The sequence below is a fragment of the Nerophis ophidion genome, linkage group LG06, assembly GCF_033978795.1.
Source record: "Nerophis ophidion isolate RoL-2023_Sa linkage group LG06, RoL_Noph_v1.0, whole genome shotgun sequence".
Lineage (NCBI taxonomy): Eukaryota > Metazoa > Chordata > Actinopteri > Syngnathiformes > Syngnathidae > Nerophis > Nerophis ophidion.
Genome location: NC_084616.1, coordinates 18,153,986 through 18,178,483, shown reverse-complemented (window position 1 = coordinate 18,178,483; position 24,498 = coordinate 18,153,986). Strand labels below are relative to the sequence as shown.

General features: G+C 36.7%; 1 protein-coding gene across 11 annotated transcripts in view; it reads left to right on the top strand.

Annotated features, from left to right (window-relative positions):
* The window catches only part of iqsec1b (IQ motif and Sec7 domain ArfGEF 1b), a 216,124-nt gene that overhangs the window by 131,121 nt on the left and 60,505 nt on the right, over nucleotides 1-24,498 (top strand). For 10 of the 11 annotated variants that reach the window (XM_061902912.1, XM_061902909.1, XM_061902903.1 and 7 more), the window contains 4 exons: nucleotides 18,803-19,085; nucleotides 19,155-20,392; nucleotides 21,440-21,601; nucleotides 23,398-23,520. In XM_061902912.1, coding sequence (XP_061758896.1) covers nucleotides 18,803-19,085; nucleotides 19,155-20,392; nucleotides 21,440-21,601; nucleotides 23,398-23,520 — 1,806 coding nt within the window. Of the gene's footprint in view, nucleotides 1-12,451; nucleotides 12,579-18,802; nucleotides 19,086-19,154; nucleotides 20,393-21,439; nucleotides 21,602-23,397; nucleotides 23,521-24,498 lie in introns of those variants that run through there. The other variant, XM_061902904.1, reaches the window with a different exon arrangement.

Sequence of the window (24,498 nt, the reverse complement as noted above, 5' to 3'; positions counted from 1 at the left end):
TCTTTCTTCATCATCTTTTTCTTCTTCTACCTTTCCTTCTTCTTCTGCTTCTTCTACTTTTTCATCTTGTCCTCCCAGGAGGTCTGTGTGGAATCTGCGAGTTAACACATATTGTTTTGATTGAGTTGACTTTAAGTAACCTTGAATGGGCAAGCACAGTACTATACTGTAATATACATAATATATATAATACAGTACTGTATTATATAAAATGCTGTAATGTATTTTACAGTATATATATATATATATATATATATTTATATATATACATATATATATATATATATATATATATATATATATATATATATAGTACAGTATTATATATGTTATATATAATATACTGTGTTCAATTTGACAGATAATATAGACTTTGCAATTCCAAGACAGGAGGTGGCAGTGTTGTAGATAGAGATGACTGTGTGTTGCAGTACTCGGGAAGTAGTCTTTGCTGTTAGGTTCAATGTGCCAGTCGTGTCTTCTGTTGGGTCCTACAAAGTGTTAATACTGTAAGTAGTGTGCTTATTACACAACAGCTGTTTGATTGTAACATGCATCTTCGTTGTAGTTTTCATCAACAAATGTGGAAGTGTTGAAATCACCATGTAAAATCGCTAATGCTAACCAGTAGCATGCGTATGGCATATCCAATGTAAAATTAGCATGGAGCTAGCACATTTCAAAAAGTGGAGCCTGAGTTTCGAGTGCTGTTTGTCAGGCATGCTTACTTTGTTGCCATAAACAAATGACAACATTGCATATTGTTTTTGAAGCTGAAACATGGAAGAATATCAAAATCTCGTCATTAGTATTAATATTGAAGGTGTGACAAATATAATCAGTTATTGTGCCAGTCTAATTGTTACTGTTCCAGTCTAATTGTTACTGTTCCAGTCTAGTTGTTACTGTTCCAGTCTAATTTTGACTGTTCCAGTCTTATTGTAATTGTTCCAGTCTAATTGTAATTGTTCCAGTCTAATTGTTACTGTTCCAGTCTAATTTTGACTGTTCCAGTCTAATTGTTATTGTTCCAGTCTAATTTTGACTGTTCCAGTCTAATTGTTATTGTTCCAGTCTAATTGTAATTGTTCCAGTCTAATTGTTACTGTTCCAGTCCAATTGTTACTGTTTCAGTCTAATTGTTACTGTTCCAGTCTAATTTTGACTGTTCCAGTCTAATTTTGACTGTTCTAGTCAAATTGTTACTGTTCCAGTCTAATTGTTACTGTTCCAGTCTATTTGTTATTGTTCCAGTCCAATTGTTACTGTTCCAGTCTAATTTTTACTGTTCCAGTCTAATTTTGACTGTTCCAGTCTAATTGTAATTGTTCCAGTCTAATTGTTACTGCTGCAGTGTAATTTTGACTGTTCCAGTCTAATTTTGACTGTTCCAGTGTAATTGTTACTGTTGCAGTGTAATTGTTACTGTACCAGTCTAATTGTAATTTTTCCAGTCTAAATGTTACTGTTCCAGTGTAATTATAATTGTTACTGTTGCAGTGTAATTTTGACTGTTCCAGTGTAATTGTTACTGTTGCAGTGTAAATGTTACTGTTCCAGTCTAATTGTTATTGTTCCAGTCTAATTGTTATTGTTCCAGTCTAATTGTTACTGTTCCAGTATAATTTTTACAGTTCCAGTCTAATTGTTACTGTTCCAGTCCAATTGTTACTGTTCCAGTCTAATTTTGACTGTTCCAGTCAAATTGTTACTGTTCCAGTCTAATTGTTACTGTTCCAGTCTAATTGTTACTGTTCCAGTCTATTTGTTATTGTTCCAGTCCAATTGTTACTGTTCCAGTGTAATTGTTACTGTTCCAGTCTAATTGTTACTGTTCCAGTCTAATTTTGACTGTTCCAGTCTAATTGTAATTGTTCCAGTCTAATTGTTACTGTTGCAGTGTAATTTTGATTGTTCCAGTCTAATTTTGACTGTTCCAGTGTAATTGTTACTGTTGCAGTGTAATTGTTACTGTTCCCCTCTAATTGTAATTGTTCCAGTCTAAATGTTACTGTTCCAGTGTAATTGTAATTGTTACTGTTCCAGTCTAATTTTGACTGTTCCAGTCTAATTGTAATTTTTCCAGTCTAATTGTTACTGTTCCAGTCCATTTGTTACTGTTCCTGTCTATTTGTTACTTTTCCAGTGTAATTGTTACTGTTGCAGTGTAATTGTTACTGTTCCAGTCTTACTGTTACTGTTCCAGTCTAATTGTTATTATTCCAGTCTAAATGTGAGGACTGAGTTGCCAAACAAATATTTTACACTAATGAGCAGGTTTCATACTGTAGTCGTAGTATTTACAGCATATAAAGTATACTTTACAGTATACTGATGCTGCATACAGTATTTAGTACAAAACCCAAAACCAGTCAAGTTATGTAAATGGTAAATAAAACCAGAATACAATGATTTGCAAATCTCTTCCAACTTATATTCAATTGAATGGACTGCAAAGACAAGATATTTAATGTTCCAACTGAGAAACTTCATTTTATTTTGTAAATAATCATTAACTTTGAATTTAATGGGAGCAACACATTGCAAAAATTATGGCACAGGGGCGTTTTTACCACTGTGTTACATGGCCTTTCCTTTTAACAACACTCAGTAAACGTTTGGGAACTGAGGAGACACATTTTGAAGCTTTTCAGGTGGAATTCTTTTCATTCTTGCTTGATGTACAGCTTAAGTTGTTCAACAGTCCGGGTTCTCCGTTGTGGTATTTTAGGCTTCATATTGCGCCACACATTTTCAATGGGAGACAGGTCTGGACTACATGCAGGCCAGTCTAGTACCCGTGCTCTTTCACTATAAAGCCACGCTGTTGTAAGACGTGGCTTGGCATTGTCCTGCTAAAATAAGCAGGGGCGTCCATGATAACGTTGCTTCGATCACAACATATGTTGCTGCAAAATCTCTACGTACCATTTAGCATTAATGGTGCCTTCACAGATGTGTAAGTTACCCATGCCTTAAGCACTAATACACTCCCATACCATCACAGATGCTGGCTTTTGAACTTTGCGCCGAGAACAATCCGGATGGTTCTTTTACTCTTTGGTCCGGAGGACACAACGTCCACAGTTTCCGAAAACTATTTGAAATGTGGACTCGTCAGACCACAGAACACTTTTCCACTTTGCATCAGTCCATCTTAGATGAGCTCGGGCCCAGCGAAGCCGGCTGCGTTTCTGGGTGTTGTTGATAAATGGCTTTGGCTTTGCATAGCAGAGTTTTAACTTGCACTTACAGATGTAGCAACCAACTGTAGTTACTGAAGTGTTTTTTCTGAAGTGTTCCTGAGCCCTTGTGGTGATATCCTTTACACACTGATGCGATTTTGGGTCCTGAGCCTTGCTGCTTACGTGCAGTGATTTCTCCAGATTTTCTGAAACTTTTGATGATATTACGGACCGTAGATGGTGAAATCCCTAAATTCCTTGCAATGTCTCGTTGAGAAATGTTGTTCTTAAACTTTTGGACAATGTGCTTACACATTTGTTGACAAAGTGGTGACCCTCGCACCATCCCTGTCTGTCTGTGGGTACCCAACCATGGTACCCACCTGTTCCCAATGAGCCTGTTCACCTGTGGGATGCTCCAAATAAGTGTTTGATGAGCATTCCTCTACTTTCTCAGTCGTTTTTGCCACATGTGCCAGCTTTTTTTAAACATATTGCAGGCATCAAATTCCAAATGAGCTAATATTTGCATAAAATAACATAGTTTTCCAAAAAGTGTACTTTTCAGCATGCTGCATACAATATGTAGTAATATTTACAGTACATAAGGTATACTTTACAGTATGTAATATTTACAGTGCATGAGATATATACTAAGTATATTTACAGTACATAAAGTATACTTTACTGCATGCTACATTAAGTATGTAGTAATATTTACAGTACATATCAGGTATACTAAGAATAGTTACATTATATAAAGTATACTATACAGTATGCTGCATACAGTATGTAGTAATATTTACAGTACATATGTATACTAACAATATTTACAGTACATGAAGTATACTTTTCAGCATGCTGCATACAATATGTAGTAATATTTACAGTACATGAAGTATACTTTTCAGCATGCTGCATACAATATGTAGTAATATTTACAGTACATAAATCTTAATTTACAGTATGTAATATTTACAGTACATGTGATGTATACTTAGTACATTTACAGTACATAAAGTATACTTTACAGCATGCAGTAATATTTCCAGTACATATGATCTACACTAAGTATATTTACAGTACATAAAGTATACTTTACAGCATGCAGTAATATTTAAAGTACATAAAGTATACTTTACAACATGGAGTAATATTTACAGTACATAAAGTATACTTTACAGCATGCAATAATATCTACAGTCCATATGATCTACACTAAGTATATTTACAGTACATAAAGTACACTTTACAGCATGCAGTAATATTTACAGTACATAAAGTACACTTTACAGCATGCAGTAATATTTACAGTACATAAAATATACTTTACAGCATGCAGTAATATTTACAGTATATAAAGTGTGCTTTACACTGCATATGCATACTAAGTATGTTTACAGTACATAAAGTATAGGTTACAGCATGCAGTAATATTCACAGTACATATGATGTACACTAAATACATTTATAGTACATATGATGTACACTAAGTATGTTTACAGTACATAAAGTATACTTTACAGCATCCACTGATATTCACATTACATATGATGGATACTAAGTACATTCACAGTACATATGAGGTACGCTAATTGCATTCACAGTACGTATGATGTACACTAAAACATTTATAGTACATATGAAGTACACTAAGTGTTTTTACAGTACATAAAGTATACTTTACAGCATCCAGTGATATTCACATTACATATGATGGATGCTAAGTACATTTACAGTACATATGATGTACGCTAAGTACATTCATAGCACGTATGATGTACACTTATGTACATTCACAGTATATGTTATGTATACAAAGTACATTTACAGTACATATGATGTATACAAAGTACATTCACGGTACATATGATGTACACAAAGTACATTCACAGTACATATCATTTATACTAAATACATTCAAAGTACATATGATGTACACCAAGTACATTCAAAGTACATATGATGTACACTAAGTACATTCACAGTTCATACGATGTACACTAAGTACATTCAAAGTACATATGATGTACACTAAGTACATTCACAGTACATATGATGTACACTAAGTACATTCACAGTACATATGATGTACACTAAGTACATTCACAGTACATATGATGTACACTAAGTACATTCACGGTACATATGATGTATACAAAGTACATTCACAGTTCATACGATGTACACTAAGTACATTCATAGTACATATGACGTATACAAAATCCATTCACGGTACATATGATGTATACAAAGTACATTTACGGTACATATGATGTACACAAAGTACATTCATGGTACATATGATGTATACAAAGTACATTCACAGTACATATGATGTGTAAAAAGTACATTCACAGTACATATGATGTATACAAAGTACATTCACGGTACATATGATGTATACAAAGTAAAGTCACAGTACATATGATGTATATAAAGTCAATTCGCGGTACATATGATGTATACAAAGTACATTCACGGTACATATGATGTATACAAAGTACATTCACGGTACATATGATGTATACAAAGTACATTCACAGTACATATGATGTATACAAAGTACATTCACAGTACATATGATGTATACAAAGTATATTCACGGTACATATGATGTATACAAAGTATATTCACGGTACATATGATGTATACAAAGTATATTCACGGTACATATGATGTATACTAAGTATATTCACGATACATATGATGTATACAAAGTACATTCACGGTACATATTATGCATTCACGGTACATATTATGCATACAAAGTACATTCACGGTTTATATGATGTATACAAAGTACATTCACGGCTTATATGATGTATACAAAGTACATTCACGATACATATGATGTATACAAAGTACATTCACAGTACATATGATGTATACAAAGTACATTCACGATACATATGATGTATACAACGTACATTCACAGTACATATTATGTATACAAAGTACATTCATGGTACATATTATGTATAAAAAGTATATTCACGGTACATATGATGTATACAAAGTACATTCACGGTACATATGATGTATTCAAAGTACATTCACAGTACATATGATGTATACAAAGTACATTCACGGTACATGTGATGTATACAAAGTACATTCACGATACATATGATGTATACAAAGTACATTCACGGTACATATGATGTATTCAAAGTACATTCACAGTTCATACGATGTACACTAAGTACATTCATAGTACATATGATGTATACAAAATCCATTCACGGTACATATGATGTATATAAAGTACATTTACGGTACATATGATGTACACAAAGTACATTCATGGTACATATGATGTATACAAAGTACATTCACAGTACATATGATGTATAAAAAGTACATTCACAGTACATATGATGTATACAAAGTACATTCACGGTACATATGATGTATACAAAGTAAAGTCACAGTACATATGATGTATATAAAGTCAATTCGCGGTACATATGATGTATACAAAATCCATTCACGGTACATATGATGTATACAAAGTACATTTACGGTACATATGATGTACACAAAGTACATTCATGGTACATATGATGTATACAAAGTACATTCACAGTACATATGATGTATAAAAAGTACATTCACAGTACATATGATGTATACAAAGTACATTCACGGTGCATATGATGTATACAAAGTAAAGTCACAGTACATATGATGTATATAAAGTCAATTCGCGGTACATATGATGTATACAAAGTACATTCACGGTACATATGATGTATACAAAGTACATTCACGGTACATATGATGTATACAAAGTACATTCACAGTACATATGATGTATACAAAGTACATTCACAGTACATATGATGTATACAAAGTATATTCACGGTACATATGATGTATACAAAGTATATTCACGGTACATATGATGTATACTAAGTATATTCACGATACATATGATGTATACAAAGTACATTCACGGTACATATTATGCATTCACGGTACATATTATGCATACAAAGTACATTCACGGTTTATATGATGTATACAAAGTACATTCACGGCTTATATGATGTATACAAAGTACATTACGATACATATGATGTATACAAAGTACATTCACAGTACATATGATGTATACACAGTACATTCACGATACATATGATGTATACAACGTACATTCACAGTACATATTATGTATACAAAGTACATTCATGGTACATATTATGTATAAAAAGTATATTCACGGTACATATGATGTATACAAAGTACATTCACGGTACATATGATGTATTCAAAGTACATTCACAGTACATATGATGTATACAAAGTACATTCACGGTACATGTGATGTATACAAAGTACATTCACGATACATATGATGTATACAAAGTACATTCACGGTACATATGATGTATTCAAAGTACATTCACGGTACATATGATGTATACAAAGTACATTCACGGTACATATTATGTATACAAAGTACATTCACAGTTCATATGATGTATACAAAGTACATTCACGGTACATAGGATGTATACAAAGTACATTCACAGTACATATGATGTTTACAAAGTACATTCACGGTACATATGATGCATACAAAGTACATTCACAGTTCATATGATGTATACAAAGTACATTCACGGTACATATGATGTATACAAAGTACATTCACGGTACATATTATGTATACAAAGTACATTCACAGTTCATATGATGTATACAAAGTACATTCACGGTACATATGATGTATACAAAGTACATTCACGATACATATGATGTTTACAAAGTACATTCACGGTACATATGATGTATACAAAGTACATTCACGGTACATATGATGCATACAAAGTACATTCACAGTTCATATGATGTATACAAAGTACATTCACGGTACATATGATGTATACAAAGTACATTCACAGTACGTATAATGTATACAAAGTACATATGATGTACACTAAGTACATAAGATGGCGTGTGCTCCTTTCTTAGTGAAGCGTGTGCTGATGTGAGCGATGTTTTCCGGGAGCAGGAATGTTTGTCCCTGAGGTCCAGTTGAGGTCGGGGGTACAAAAAAAACAAAAAAAGAAACAGCAAATGATTTCCAGCTGAGCGTCTTAAATGTTGCATCAAAGACATACAGTATTTGGAGGAACAATATTTATTCTTTCACTTATTTATATGCCCCGCCCCTTTTTTCCTCCACATATTTCCGCTTTTTGCTGCGTTTGCGTTTCTTTCTCCATTTTCCGTTGGCAGCGTGAGAGAAAACCTCCTCCCCGGACACAAAATGGCAGCAAAGAATCGTTTTTATGCAACAAAAACAACACCTGTTATTATTTTGGACTTTTACATCAATTCTGTAATTGTGTGAATAAACGTGATTATGGATATATTAACAGTCATTTAATTAATATTGTTGCTGGAGTTTTAATACCGTGTTTATTATTATATTAACAGTATTTTTAACTAATATTTTTCCAGTCATTTTAATACTGTTATTTTACAGTATTTGTAATTAATATTGTTACTGTAGTTTTAATACTTTGTTGATTAATATTTTAACAGTACTTTTGATTAATATTTTTACTAACATTTTAATACTGTTTTTTACAGTATTTTTGATTGATATTGTTAATGTAGTTTCAATACTGTATTTATAAATATATATTAACAGTATGTTTAATTAATATTGTTACTGTAGTTTTAATACTGTATTTAAAAATATTTATATATTTACAGCCTTTTAATTCATATTTTTATTGTCATTTTAATACTGTATTTATAAATATATATTACCAGTTCCTTTTAATATATATTGTTACTGTCATTAAATACTGAGTTTATGAATATATTAACAGTATTTTTAATTGATATTGGTAATGTAGTTTTAATACTGTATTTAAACATATTTATATATTTACAGTCTTTTTAATTAAAATTGTTATTGTCATTTTAATACTGTATTAATTAAGATATAACAGTATTTTGCATTAGTATTGTTACTGTAATTTTAATACTGTGTTTATGAATATATTAACAGTCTTTTTAATTAATATTGTGAGTGACTTATTGTTTTTTACTTAGAGTTTCCATGACCCGCCTTCTCTTGCCTCCGATTGGCCAGTCCGCAGTGTTTCACCCTAACCTTAGCCAATCGTGACTCATCACAGGAACACCAACCAATCAGTGTGGCATAGAGTATGTTGTACAGTATTTTGTACAGTGTGACAGAGTATATTGTACAGTGTGATGTAGAGTATGTTGCACAGTATGTTGTACAGTGTGATATACAGTATGTTTTACACTACATTGTACAGCGTGATTGACAGTGGGATTTGCAGTATGCTGCACAGTTTGTTGTACAGTGTGATGTACAGTATGTTGCACAGTATGATGTACGGTGTGATATACAGTATGTTTTACACTACATTGTACAGCGTGATTTACAGTGTGATTTACTGTATGGTGCACAGTTTGTTGTACAGTGTGATATAACGTATGTTGCACATTTTGTTGTACAGTTTGATATACAGTATGATGTACAGTATGCTGCACAATTTGTTGCACCATATTTTGTACAGTTTGGTTTACAGTGGGTTGTACAGTGTAAAGTACAGTATGTTGTACAGTGTGATGTACAGTAGGTTGTACATTGTATTGTACACTATGTTGCACATAATGTTGTACAGTATGTTGCACAGTATGTTATACAGTGTGATGTACAGTAGGTTGTACATTGCATTGTACACTATGTTGCACAGTATGTTGCACAGTATGTTATACAGTGTGATGTACAGTATTTTGCACAGTATGTTATACAGTGTGATGTACAGTAGGTTGTACATTACACTGTACACTATGTTGCACAGCATGGTGTACTGTATGCTTTAGAGTATGTTGTACAGTGTGATGTACATTATGCTGTAGATTATGCTGTACAGTGTGATGTACAGTATGTTGCACAGTATGTTATACAGTGTGATGTACAGTAGGTTGTACATTACATTGTACACTATGTTGCACAGCATGTTGTACAGTATGTTGCACAGTATGTTATACAGTGTGATGTACAGTATGTTGCACAGTATGCTGTACAGTGTGATGTACAGTATGCTGCACAGTATGTTTTACAGTATTTTTACATCTCAATGTACAGTATGCTGTACAGTGTGATGTACAGTATGCTGCACAATATTCTCTACAGTGTGAAATACAGTATGTGACACAGTATGATGTACAGTATTTTGTACAGTGTGATATACAGTATGTTTCACAGTTTGATGTACAGTTTGCTGCACAATTTGATATACAGTATGTTGTACAATATGTTGCAAAGTAGGTTGCACAGTTTGATGTACAGTATTTTGCACAGTATGTTGTACAATATGTTGCAAAGTAGGTTGCACAGTTTGATGTACAGTATTTTGCACAGTATGTTGTACAGTGTTATGTACAGTATGTTGAACAGTAAGTTGTACAGTATGCTGTACAGTGTGATTTACAGCTTGTTGTACAATATCTTGTACAGTGTGATGTACAGTATGTTATACAGTACATTGTGCAGTATGATTTACGGTATGTTGTACAGTGTGATGTACGGTACGTTGCACATTGTGATGTACACTATGTTGTACATTATTATGTATAGTATATTGCATAGTATGTTGTACAGTATGTTGCACAGTATGTTGTACAGTGTGATGTACAGTATAATGCACATTATGTTGTACAGTGTGATGTACAGTATTTTGTGCAGTGTATTGTACCGTACAGTGTAATGTACAGTATGTTGCACATAATTTTGTACAGTATGATGTACAGTGTGATGTACAGTATGTTGTACAGTGCAATGTACAGTATATTGTGCAGTATTTTGTACGGTGTGATGTACAGTATGTTGTACAGTGGTGTACAGTATGCTGTACAGTATGTTGTACAGTGTGATGTACATTATGCTGTAGATTATGCTGTAGTTTGATGTACAGTATGTTGCACAGTATGTTACACAGTGTGTTGTACAGTGTGATGTACAGTAGGTTGCACAGTATGTTGTACAACCTGATGTACATTATGCTGTACAGTATGTTCAGTGTATGTTGCACAGTATGTTGTTTAGTGTAATGTACATCTTTCTTTACTTTTTATTCAGCCTAAGTCAGTAGAAGTGCACATTTATATTCATAATTGTAAGAATGTGTTTATACATCATATTCATAAATGTGCATATGTGTATGCATCATATTCATAAATGTACATACATGTATGTTTATACATCTTATTCATAAATGCAAATATATTTATACATCATATTCACAAATGCACATATATTTATGCATCATATTCATAAATGTACATACCTGTATGTGTATATATCTTATTCATAAATGCACATATATTTATTCATCATATTCATAAATGCACATATATTTATGCATCATATTCATAAATGCACATATATTTATGCATCATATTCATAAATGCACATATATTTATGCATCATATTCATAAATGTACATACCTGTATGTTTATATATCTTATTCATAAATGCACATATGTCAATGCATCATATTCATAAATGTACATATTTTTATATGTCATATTCATAGATGCACATGTGTTTATACATTATAATCATACATTTGCATGTTTATACATAATATTTATAGATGTACCAATGTTTGTACATCACATTCATAAATGTACAAATGTTTATACGTCATATTCATAAATGTAAATATGTTTATACATTATAATAATACATTTCCATATGTTCATGCATCATATTCATAAATGCACATATGTTTAAACATCATATTAATGAATGCACATATGTTTATACATTATAATCATACATTTGCAAATGTCTATACCTCAGATTTATAGATGTACGTATGTTTATACATCATATTCATAAATGCACGTATATTTATACATTATATTCATACATTTGCAAATGTTTATACCTCAGATTTATGATGTACATATGTTTATACATCATATTCCTGAATGCACATATGGTTATACATTATAATCATACATTTGCATATGTTTATACATCATATTCATAAATGCACATATGTTTATACATTATGATCATATATTTGCATGTTTCTACATCATATTCATCCATTCACAAGTGTTTCTACGAAGTTGTGTTTGCTTAGCTCTTGTGTCCCAAATTGGACTTTGAGACGACGTCGCTGTGGCAAACATGACGTAGCTCCCAGGAGTCACTGATTGGTCCTTTAAATGGCAGACGGGCTGCTTCCTGCAGTCGCCCTTGTACTCTGGACCTGGCTGGACCAGACTTAAAGAATGGTGGACAAGATATGGAGGAAAAGTTGGCATTTTCTAGAAAATCGAAAGTCTTTTCGCAATAAACAACCTTGTTGTCAGAGTCAGTGAGTAACCGCTTGTTTTAAGTTGTTTACTCTTCCTGTTTACTCTTCTTAAGTTGATGTTGTTGTTGACGCTTCCGAGTTCTCCCAATCAGTCGACATCTTGAAGAAGAGGAGGTGATATCGTCGACCACTTCTTAGGTCACAACTTGTTATCTTTATTCAAAAATAATCTGACTTCTGGTTTGACTCATCTCTGTGCTTTGAAAATAGGTTACATTCTCATTTTTAGGGCATGTTTACGTTCGTATTTGCTAATACCTCGTTTATATTCATCCATGTGTGAATGTGAATGTGGAAGATGTTGTTTTGTTGCTCATTTAGCAAAAGAGAAAGTGTTTCTCACAGACCGACAATCAGTCAGTGGCGGTGTGGGCGTGGCCAGAAGTGTGTTCTGGGCGTGGCCAGAAGTGTGTGGTGGGCGGTGTCAAATTTAATACAAAAAAAAAGCTGAAACAATCTTATTGTATATTTAATAATAAATATGCGTTGATAGTATCAACTTATGTTTTTGTACCTTGTAACACTTTGTGCCCCCTTGCTCTATATATATATATATATTTATATATATATACGTGTGTGTGTGTGTGTATGTATATATATGTGTGTGTATATGTATATATATATGTGTGTGTATATGTATATATATATATATATATATATATATGTATATGTGTATATACATATGTATATTATTGTATATATCTGTATGTATCTATATATATACATGTATATGTGTATATATATGTATATATGTATATATGAATATATATATGTATATATACATATATATGTATATATATGTATGTATATATGTGTTTATATATATATATATATATTTATACATATCTATATACATACATAGAAATATATATAAATACATACACACACATGTATACGTAAACATAGAAACATACCTACTTATATGTATACCATTGGTCGTGGCCAAAGTGTGTTGTGGACGGTGTCAAAAATAATACAAAAAAAAACAAAACCTGAAACAATTTTATTCATACTATACGTGGCGCAGTGGGAGAGTGGCCGTGCGCAACCCGAGGGTCCCTGGTTCAAATCCCACCTAGTACCAACCTCGTCACGTCCGTTGTGTCCTGAGCAAGACACTTCACCCTTGCTCCTGATGGGTGCTGGTTGGTCCTTGCATGGCAGCTCCCTCCATCAGTGTGTGAATGTGTGTGTGAATGGGTAAATGTGGAAGTAGTGTCAAAGCGCTTTGAGTACCTTCAAGGTAGAAAAGCGCTATAAAAGTACAACCCATTTATATGTAATAATAAATATGCGTTGTTAGTATCAACTTATATTTTTGTACCTTGTAACACTTTGTGCACCCTTGCTTTATATATGTATATATATATATATATATATATATATATATATGTGTGTGTGTGTGTGTGTGTGTGTGTATATATGTGTATATATATGTGTGTATATATGTATGTGTATATATATATGTGTGTGTGTGTATATATATGTGTGTATATATATGTATGTATATATATATATGTGTGTGTGTATATATATGTGTGTATATATAAATGTATATATAAATGTATATGTGTATATATGAATATATATATGTATGTATACATATATATGTATATGTATGTATGTATGTGATTATATGTATATATTTATACGTATCTATATACATACATATAAATATATATACATACATACACACATGTATACGTAAACATAGAAACATACATACATACATATATGTACACCAGGGGTCGGCAACCCAAGGCTCTGGAGCCGCATGCGGCTCTTTAGCGCAGCCCTAGTGGCTCTCTGGAGCTTTTTCAAAAATATATGAAAAATGGTAATGATGTGGGGGGAAAAAAACATATTTTTTGTTTTAATTTGGTTTCTCTAGGAGGACAAACATGACACAAACCTCCTTAATTGTTATAAAGCACACTGTTTGTATTAAACATGCTTCACTGATTCGAGTATTTGCCGAGCGCCGTTTTGTCCTACTAATTTTGGCGGTCCTTGAACTCACCCTGGATTGTTTACATGTACAACTTTCTCCGACTTTCTAAGACGTGATTAATGCCACTTCTTTTTCTGTCTCATTTTGTCCACCAATATAACATTGTGCATGAAGGCACAAAGGTGAGTTTTGTTGATGTTATTGACTTATGTGGGGTGCTAATAAGACATATTTGGTCACTGCATGACTGTAAGCTAATCAATGCTAACGTACTATTTAGGCTAGCTATATGTAGATATTGCATTACTATGCCTCATTTGTAGATATATTTGAGCTCATTTAGTTTCCTTTAAGTCCTCATAATTCAATTAATATCTCTTGACATACTGTATGTAATATGGCTTTTAATTTTTTGCGGCTCTAGACAGATTTGTTTTTGTAGTTTTGGTCCAATATGGTTCTTTCAACATTTTGGGTTGCCGACCCCTGATGTATACGTATATAGGTGTATTTATATATGTATATATATGTATATATAATATACAAATATATTTTATCATAATTTTGAATTATGTGTTGTACTTTGACATTTTTCAGAATACCCACAAAGTTTAGTGACAGGTTGTGTTATCTGTGACCATGTAGAGTCATACCAAAGACTATAAAAATGTGACCCATTACCTCCCTGCTTGGCACTCAGCATCAAGGGTTGGAATTAGGGGTTAAATCACCAAAAATGATTCTCGGGCGTGGCCACCACTGCTGCCCACTGCTCCCCTCACCTCCCAGGGAGTGATCAAGGGGAATGGGTCAAATGCAAAGAATAATTTTGCCACACCTAGTGTGTGTGTGTGTGACAATTATTGGTACTTTAACTTTAACTTTAATGTGTTGACTTTCTGTGTTGGTTTTTTTGCGCCATGAATGAAAATGGTTGTTTAGATTGTTGCTCACATATAAATTTCATGCTCATTGATGATTATAGTATTTTTTTTTAGCATTGACTGCCCACATCTCTAATGAGATTAAAAAGAAAGTATTTGTTGGAACGCGACAGAATAACACTTGAATGATAGCGTTGTGGCGATGTTACAGAGTTGTAGTTCTCCTCCTGTGGTGAAGGTACAGATCCTTCCATAGGTCCACACACACAGTGTACGTACTCCGTTTGGTCAAGTTGAATGTCTTCCACACGAAACGATTCCATCTCGACCACTTTTATTCGTTATACTTCCTCCGTTTAGTCAAGTTGAATGTCTAAACGATCCCATCTCGACTGCTTTTATTTGTTGTACTTCCTCCATTTAGTCAAGTTGAATGTCTTAACGATCCCATCTCGACCGCCTTTATTTGTTGTACTTCCTCCATTTAGTCAAGTTGAATGTCTTCCACACTAAACGATCCCATCTCGACCACTTTTAATTGTTCTACTTCCTCCATTTAGTCAAGTTGAATGTCTTAACAATCCCATCTCGACCGTTTTTATTTGTTGTACTTCCTCCATTTAGTCAAGTTGAATGTCAAAACGATCCCATTTCGACCGCCTTTATTTGTTGTACTTCCTCCATTTAGTCTAGTTGAATGTCTTCCATACTAAACGATCCCATCTCGACCGCTTTTATTTGTTGTACTTCCTCCATTTAGTCAAGTTGAATGTCAAAACGATCCCATTTCGACCGCCTTTATTTGTTGTACTTCCTCCATTTAGTCTAGTTGAATGTCTTCCACACTAAACGATCCCATCTCGACCGCTTTTATTTGTTGTACTTCCTCTATTTAGTCAAGTTGAATGTCCAAACAATCCCATCTCGATCGCTTTTATTTGTTGTACTTCTTCTATTTAGTCAAGTTGAATGTCCAAACGATCCCATCTCGACCGCCTTTATTTGTTGTACTTCCTCCATTTAGTCAAGTTGAATGTCAAAACGATCCCATCTCGACCGCCTTTATTTGTTGTACTTCCTCTATTTAGTCAAGTTGAATGTCAAAACGATCCCATCTCGACCGCCTTTATTTGTTGTACTTCCTCTATTTAGTCAAGTTGAATGTCTTCCACACTAAACGATCCCATCTCAACCGCCTTTATTTGTTGTACTTCCTCCATTTAGTCAAGTTGAATGTCAAAACGATCCTATCTCGACCCCCTGTATTTGTTGTACTTCCTCTATTTAGTCAAGTTGAATGCCCAAACGATCCCATCTCGACCGCTTTTATTTGTTGTACTTCCTCCATTTAATCAAGTTGAATGTCTTAACGATCCCATCTCGACCGCTTTTATTTGTTGTACTTCCTCTATTTAGTCAAGTTGAATGTCCAAACAATCCCATCTCGATCGCTTTTATTTGTTGTACTTCTTCTATTTAGTCAAGTTGAATGTCCAAACGATCCCATCTCGACCGCCTTTATTTGTTGTACTTCCTACATTTAGTCAAGTTGAATGTCCAAACGATCCCATCTCGACCGCCTTTATTTGTTGTACTTCCTCCATTTAGTCAAGTTGAATGTCAAAACGATCCCATCTCGACCGCCTTTATTTGTTGTACTTCCTCTATTTAGTCAAGTTAAATGTCTTCCACACTAAACGATCCCATCTCAACCGCCTTTATTTGTCGTACTTCCTCCATTTAGTCAAGTTGAATGTCAAAACGATCCCATCTCGACCCCCTGTATTTGTTGTACTTCCTCTATTTAGTCAAGTTGAATGCCCAAACGATCCCATCTCGACCGCTTTTATTTGTTGTACTTCCTACATTTAGTTAAGATTAATGTCTTAATGATCCCATTTCGACCCCTTTTATTTGTTGTACTTCCTCCATTTAGTCAAGTTGAATGTCTTCCACACTAAACGATCCCATCTCGACCGCCTTTATTTGTTGTACTTCCTCCATTTAGTCAAGTTGAATGTCAAAACGATCCCATCTCGACCCCCTGTATTTGTTGTACTTCCTCTATTTAGTCAAGTTGAATGCCCAAACGATCCCATCTCGACCGCTTTTATTTGTTGTACTTCCTCCATTTAGTCAAGTTGAATGTCTTAACGATCCCATCTCGACCGCCTTTATTTGTTGTACTTCCTACATTTAGTTAAGATTAATGTCTTAATGATCCCATTTCGACCCCTTTTATTTGTTGTACTTCCTCCATTTAGTCAAGTTGAATGTCTTCCACACTAAACGATCCCATCTCGACCGCCTTTATTTGTTGTACTTCCTCCATTTAGTCAAGTTGAATGTCAAAACGATCCCATCTCGACCCCACGTATTTGTTGTACTTCCTCTATTTAGTCAAGTTGAATGCCCAAACAATCCCATCTCGACCGCCTGTATTTGTTGTACTTCCTCCATTTAGTCAAGTTGAATGTCTAAACGATCCCATCTCGACCGCTTTTATTTGTTGTACTTCCTCTATTTAGTCAAGTTGAATGCCCAAACAATCCCATCTCGACCGCCTGTATTTGTTGTACTTCCTCCATTTAGTCAAGTTGAATGTCTAAACGATCCCATCTCGACCGCTTTTATTTGTTGTACTTCCTCCATTTAGTCTAGTTGAATGTCTTAACGATCCCATCTCGACCGCCTTTATTTGTTGTACTTCCTACATTTAGTTAAGATTAATGTCTTAATGATCCCATTTCGACCCCTTTTATTTGTTGTACTTCCTCCATTTAGTCTAGTTGAATGTCTTCCACACTAAACGATCCCATCTCGACCGCTTTTATTTGTTGTACTTCCTCCATTTAGTCAAGTTGAATGTCTAAACGATCCCATCTCGACCGCCTTGTTTTGTTGTACTTCCTTTATTTAGTCAAGTTGAATGTCTTCCACACTAAACGATCCCATCACGACCACTTTTAATTGTTCTACTTCCTCCATTTAGTCAAGTTGAATGTCTTAACAATCCCATCTCGACCGTTTTTTTTGTTCTACTTCCTCCATTTAGTCAAGTTGAATGGCCAAACGATCCCATCTCAACCGTTTTTTTGTTGTACTTCCTCAATTTAGTCAAGTTGAATGTCTTCCACACTAAACGATCCCATCTCGACCGCTTTTATTTGTTGTACTTCCTCCATTTAGTCAAGTTGAATGTCTTAACGATCTTCGTTAGGACGTCGTGTTTCAGCGAACGTGCGTTTTGTGTCACATGATTGCCAGGAGATGGCAGCACAATAAATGTTTTTAAGGGACGTATAAACGAAGTGGGATTGATTTACGAAGTTCTACCTTCCTGTACAACAAAATATGTATTTTTAAACCCGTCTGCTTTGTGTCGGCAGTGTGGAAGGAGACGGTCGGTCCAATGAGGGCGGTCCTTCTTCACTGGACGCAGCAGCAGGCTATGGCCAGGGTCCGGTGACCCACGGGTCGGCCATCGGTCCAGAGCGCTTGGACGGTTCCCTGTACAGCCACGGCGTTCCACCTGGACCTCAGAGACCTCGCCGGCCGAAGCTCCAGCACTCGCAGTCCATCCTGCGGAAGCAGGCGGAGGAGGAGGCCATCAAGCGATCTCGCTCGCTGTCGGAGAGCTACGAGCTCTCTGCCGACCTGCAGGACAAGCAGGTACGTACGCAAGCTCACGCCAAACCCTGAGAAAGCATCGAGTTGCCACCTTTGTTGTCCTTGGTCCAGGTGGAGATGCTGGAGCGCAAGTACGGCGGGCGGTTCATAACTCGACATGCGGCCCGCACCATCCAGACGGCTTTCCGCCAGTACCAGATGAACAAGAACTTTGAACGCCTCAGGAGCTCCATGTCTGAGAACCGCATGTCCAGACGCATCGTTCTGTCCAACATGAGGATGCAGCTGTCCTTTGAGGGCCCCGAGAAGGTGCACAGTTCCTACTTCGAAGGCAGGCAGGTGTCCATGACGGAGGACGGCGCCATGATGCAGTCGGAATGTGGAGACCTTCAGCTCCATCAGCAGGCCAACATGGCGTCTCACCCGCCGCCGCAGGGGGATCTCACGGACGCCATCACAGAACTGGAGGACGCCTTCTCCAGGCAGGTCAAGTCTTTGGCGGAGTCCATCGACGACGCCCTGAACTGCCGCAGCCTTCAAGGGGACGAAGGCCCCGACTCTGAGGCGGGCAGGGAGGTCTCCTATCAGGTCAAATCCCAGCGCCGGGCAGGCGGACACCTTCACGATGACACCATGGCGTCTTACAGCGACGTCACTCTCTTCATCGACGAGGACGACATGTCGCCTCCAATCGCTCTGTCCAGGTCGGGGGAGCAGCCCCCCGCCACGGAGTCGGACCTACGCTTGTCCCAGGACTACTGGCCTATGGACTCCAAAGACGAGGGTCGCGACACGGACACTAGCTGTCGCAGTACCCCGTCTCTGGAGTGCCAAGAGCAGCGCCTGAGGATGGACCACCTTCCTCTGCTGACCATAGAACCTCCCAGCGACAGTTCGGCCGAGCTCAGCGATCGCTCCGACCGCAGCTCGGTCAAACGGCCGCCCGTATACGAATCGCACGGCCACATGGTCACGTCGTCCCAAGCCAGTCCCAAACACATCTCCCACGGACCTCCGCCGCGGGCGCCCTCCCGCGACGAGGACGCGCCGCTCCGCCACCGCCACCGGCAGCTGGAGAGCCACCTGGCCATCAACGGCTCGGCCAACCGGCAGAGCAAGTCGGAGTCTGACTTTTCCGACGGGGACAACGACAGCATCAACAGCACGTCCAACTCCAACGACACCATCAACTGCAGCTCCGAGTCCTCGTCCAGGGACAGCCTGAGGGAGCAGACCCTCAGCAAGCAGACATACCACAAGGAGACGCGCAACAGTTGGGACTCGCCCATCTTCAGCAACGACGTCATCCGCAAGAGACACTACCGGATCGGCCTCAACCTCTTCAACAAGTAAGACCTGGATCCACTAGAGCTGCATCATCCTCAATCCTTACGTGAGACCAAACCCCACGGCTTTCCCTTTTCTGTGCCGCTAAATAGCCAAAAACTGATAGGCAGTTAACAAGGCAGGTAGCAGCAGTCACCGGATCCACCTAAAACCTCCAGTTTTACAGTGGGTCTGGGTTCTAGTGTTTGTTCCTGGGAGAAATGTACAGTTTTTTTGCCTACTTGAAGCATTATTTCCATCAACAACAACAAAAATAGCACAAAGTGTATTAAGGTCAATCAGGAGCAAGGGTGAAGTGTCTTTCACGACGGACGTGATTAGGTAGGTAGAAGCTGGGGATCGAACCAGGAACCCTCAAGTTGCTGGCACGGCCACTTTACCAACCGTGCCACTCCATCCCCTAAGCCTTTTTAAATAAGAACATCAAACAGCGACGTATAATTTCCGCTCTCGTGATGGGATGGTTTTATCTTTCGGCACTTGTGCTCTCCTTAAATTCCGACTAATCTTCACTATCCATCCATCCATTTTCTACCGCTTATTCCCTTCGGGCTTGCGGGGGGGGGGGGGTTGTTGGAGCCTATCTCAGCTGCATTAGGGCCGAAGGTGGTGTACACCCTGGACAAGTCGCCACCTCATCACAGTAATCTTCACTACTCCTCTGTAAAAAAACATAAAAATGCTTTCTAGCGATGGTTTAGTAGCTGACTACTCGCTAGTGGGGAAGGTGCAATGTGAGCAAGGCCACGTGTCACTACGCCAGAAAAGTAGTTCCTCTGTGTTAGCACCTACAGCGAAATGCATGTCAATAAATCGTTGTTGCAGGTTTTTTAGAGGACTCTAGAGTCCGAATAGAGGAATCCGTTATTGGCCACCTCTTGCTAACAGCTTTTCACAATTTAGTATGCACAGAAAGGAGAAGACTTGTTATGTCTCACATAAAGATTGTGGATGATGGAAGAAATAAAAAAATGGCTTCCAAGAAACACAGTACTGTACTAAAATACTTCACTGCAGTACTCGTACATGATGGTGTGTACTTTCCTCAGGAAACCAGAAAAAGGGATCCAGTACTTGACCGAGCGAGGATTCATCCCCGACACGCCGGTCGGTGTCGCTCACTTCCTGCTCCAGAGGAAAGGTCTGAGCAGGCAAATGATCGGCGAGTTCCTCGGGAACCGACAGAAGCAATTCAACCGAGACGTCTTGGAGTGAGTCCGAAACTTCTCGACGTCAAGTCCGCGATATTACACACATATAAACACTGCTTGTATCGCACATGATATCACACACAGGTAAACACTCTGCAGTACCGCTTGTATCACACAGGGTACCACAGACGCGTAAACACACTGCAGGACTGCTTGTATCGCACATGATATCACACACACTGCAGAACTGCTTGTATGGCACATGATATCACAAACCATGAAACACTGATTGTATCGCACATGATATAAAACACACGTAAACACTCTGCAGGACTACTTGTATCGCACGTGATATCACAGAGACGTAAACTGATTTTTTTTCACATGATATCACACACAAGTAAACACTCTTCAGGACTGCTTGTATCGCACATGATATCACACACAGGTAAACACGCCGCAAGACCGCTTGTATCGTACATGATATCAAACACAGGTAAACACTCTGCGGGACTGCTTGTATCGCACATGATTTCACAGACACGTAAACACAGATTGTTTCGCACATGATATCACACACAAGTAAACACACTGCAGGACTACTTGTATCACACATGATATCACACACAAGTAAACACGCCGCAAGACCGCTTGTATCGTACATGATATTAAACACTCTGCAGGACTGCTTGTATCGCACATGATTTCACAGACACGTAAACACAGATTGTTTCGCACATGATGTCACACACAAGTAAACACACTGCAGGACTACTTGTATCACACATGATATCACACACAAGTAAACACGCCACAAGACCGCTTGTATCGTACATGATATTAAACACTCTGCCGGACTGCTTGTATCGCACATGATATCACACACAAGTAAACACGCTGCAAGACCGCTTGTATCGTACATGATATTAAACACTCTGCAGGACTGCTTGTATCGCACATGATATCACAGACACGTAAACACTGATTGTTTCGCACATGATGTCACACACAAGTAAACACACTGCAGGGCCGCTTGTATCGCTTATGATATCACACACAAGTAAACACGCCGCAAGACCGCTTGTATCGTACATGATATCAAACACACGTAAACACTCTGCAGGACTGCTTGTATCGCACATGATGTCACAGACACGTAAACACTGATTGTTTCGCACATAATATCACACACAAGTAAACACACTGCAGGGCTGCTTGTATCGCACATGATATCACACAAGTAAACACGCCGCAAGACCGCTTGTATCGTACATGATATCACAAAAAAGTAAAAACGCTGCAGGACTGCTTGTATCGCACATGATATCACACACAAGTAAACACACTGCAGGACGGCTTGTATTGCAAATGATATCACACACAAGTAAAAACACTGCAGGACTGCTTGTATGGCACATGATATCACACACAAGTAAAGACTGTGCAGGACTGCTTGCCTGATGTGTACTTGTGTGTGATATTGTTATTGAGTAACAAACTATTACTAATATGATACATTATTGATATAGTTTTAGCACATGTTGTATAATACTTGTAGGATTCTTACCTGATACTATTGATAGGATGTATTATGTTACACTGTGATAAAATAATATCATTGTATCATTTTATGATACAATTAATATTTAATTAATGGTATAATTAATGGTATTATTATATGATACTATACTATGATGTGATGGAATACTACTATTGAATGATATATAATACAGTTGTTGTATAATACATGATACTACTGTTATATAACATTATTATTATATGGTGTTTCATGTTATTATTATTATTATTATTATTATATCTTATCATATAATTTTATACGGTGTGTGTGTGTACAGTTGTGTGGTGGATGAGATGGACTTCCAGAGCATGGAGTTGGACGAGGCTCTCAGGAAGTTTCAGAATCACATTCGTGTGCAAGGAGAAGCTCAGAAAGTGGAGCGACTCATTGAAGCTTTCAGGTAAACAAGAGACACACAAAGTAAACAAAAGAAAGTTTGTTGTGCTATATCATGTACTATGTGTTGTACTATATCATGTACTATGTGTTGTACTATATCATGTACTATGTGTTATACTATATCATGTACTATGTGTTGTACTACATCATGTGCTATGTGTTGTACTATATCATGTACTATGTGTTGTACTATATCATGTACTATGTGTTGTACTATATCATGTACTATGTGTTGTACTATGTCATGTACTATGTGTTGTACTACGTCATGTACTATGTGTTGTACTATATAATGTACTGTGTGTTGTACTTAATCATGTACTATGTTTTGTACTATGTCATGTACCCTGTGTTGTACTATGTCATGTACTATGTGTTGTTATATATCATGTACTATGTGTTGTACTATATCATGTGCTATGTGCTGTCCTATATCATGTACTATGTGTTGTACTACGTCCTGTGTACTCCCGGACCACATCATGTATTATGTGTTGTACGACATCATGTACTATGTGTTGTACTATATCATGTACTATGTGTTGTGCTATATCATGTACTATGTGTTGTACTATAACATGTACTATATTTAACTACGTCATGTGTCCTGTCATGTACCATATCATGTACTATGTGTTGTACTTTATCATGCAGTATGTGTTGTACCATGTCATTTACTATGTGTTGTACTACATCATGTGTTCTCTCGTGCTACATCATGTACTATGTGTTGTACTACATCATGTACCATGTGTTGTACTATATCATGTGCTATGTGCTGTACCATATCATGTACTATGTGTTGTACTACGTCTTGTGTACTCTCGTACCACATCATGTATTCCGTGTTGTACGACATCATGTACTATGTGTTGTACTATATCATGTACTATGTTTAACTACGTCATGTGTCCTGTCATGTATCATATCACGTATTATGTGTTGTACTATATCATGTAGTATGTGTTGTACCATGTCA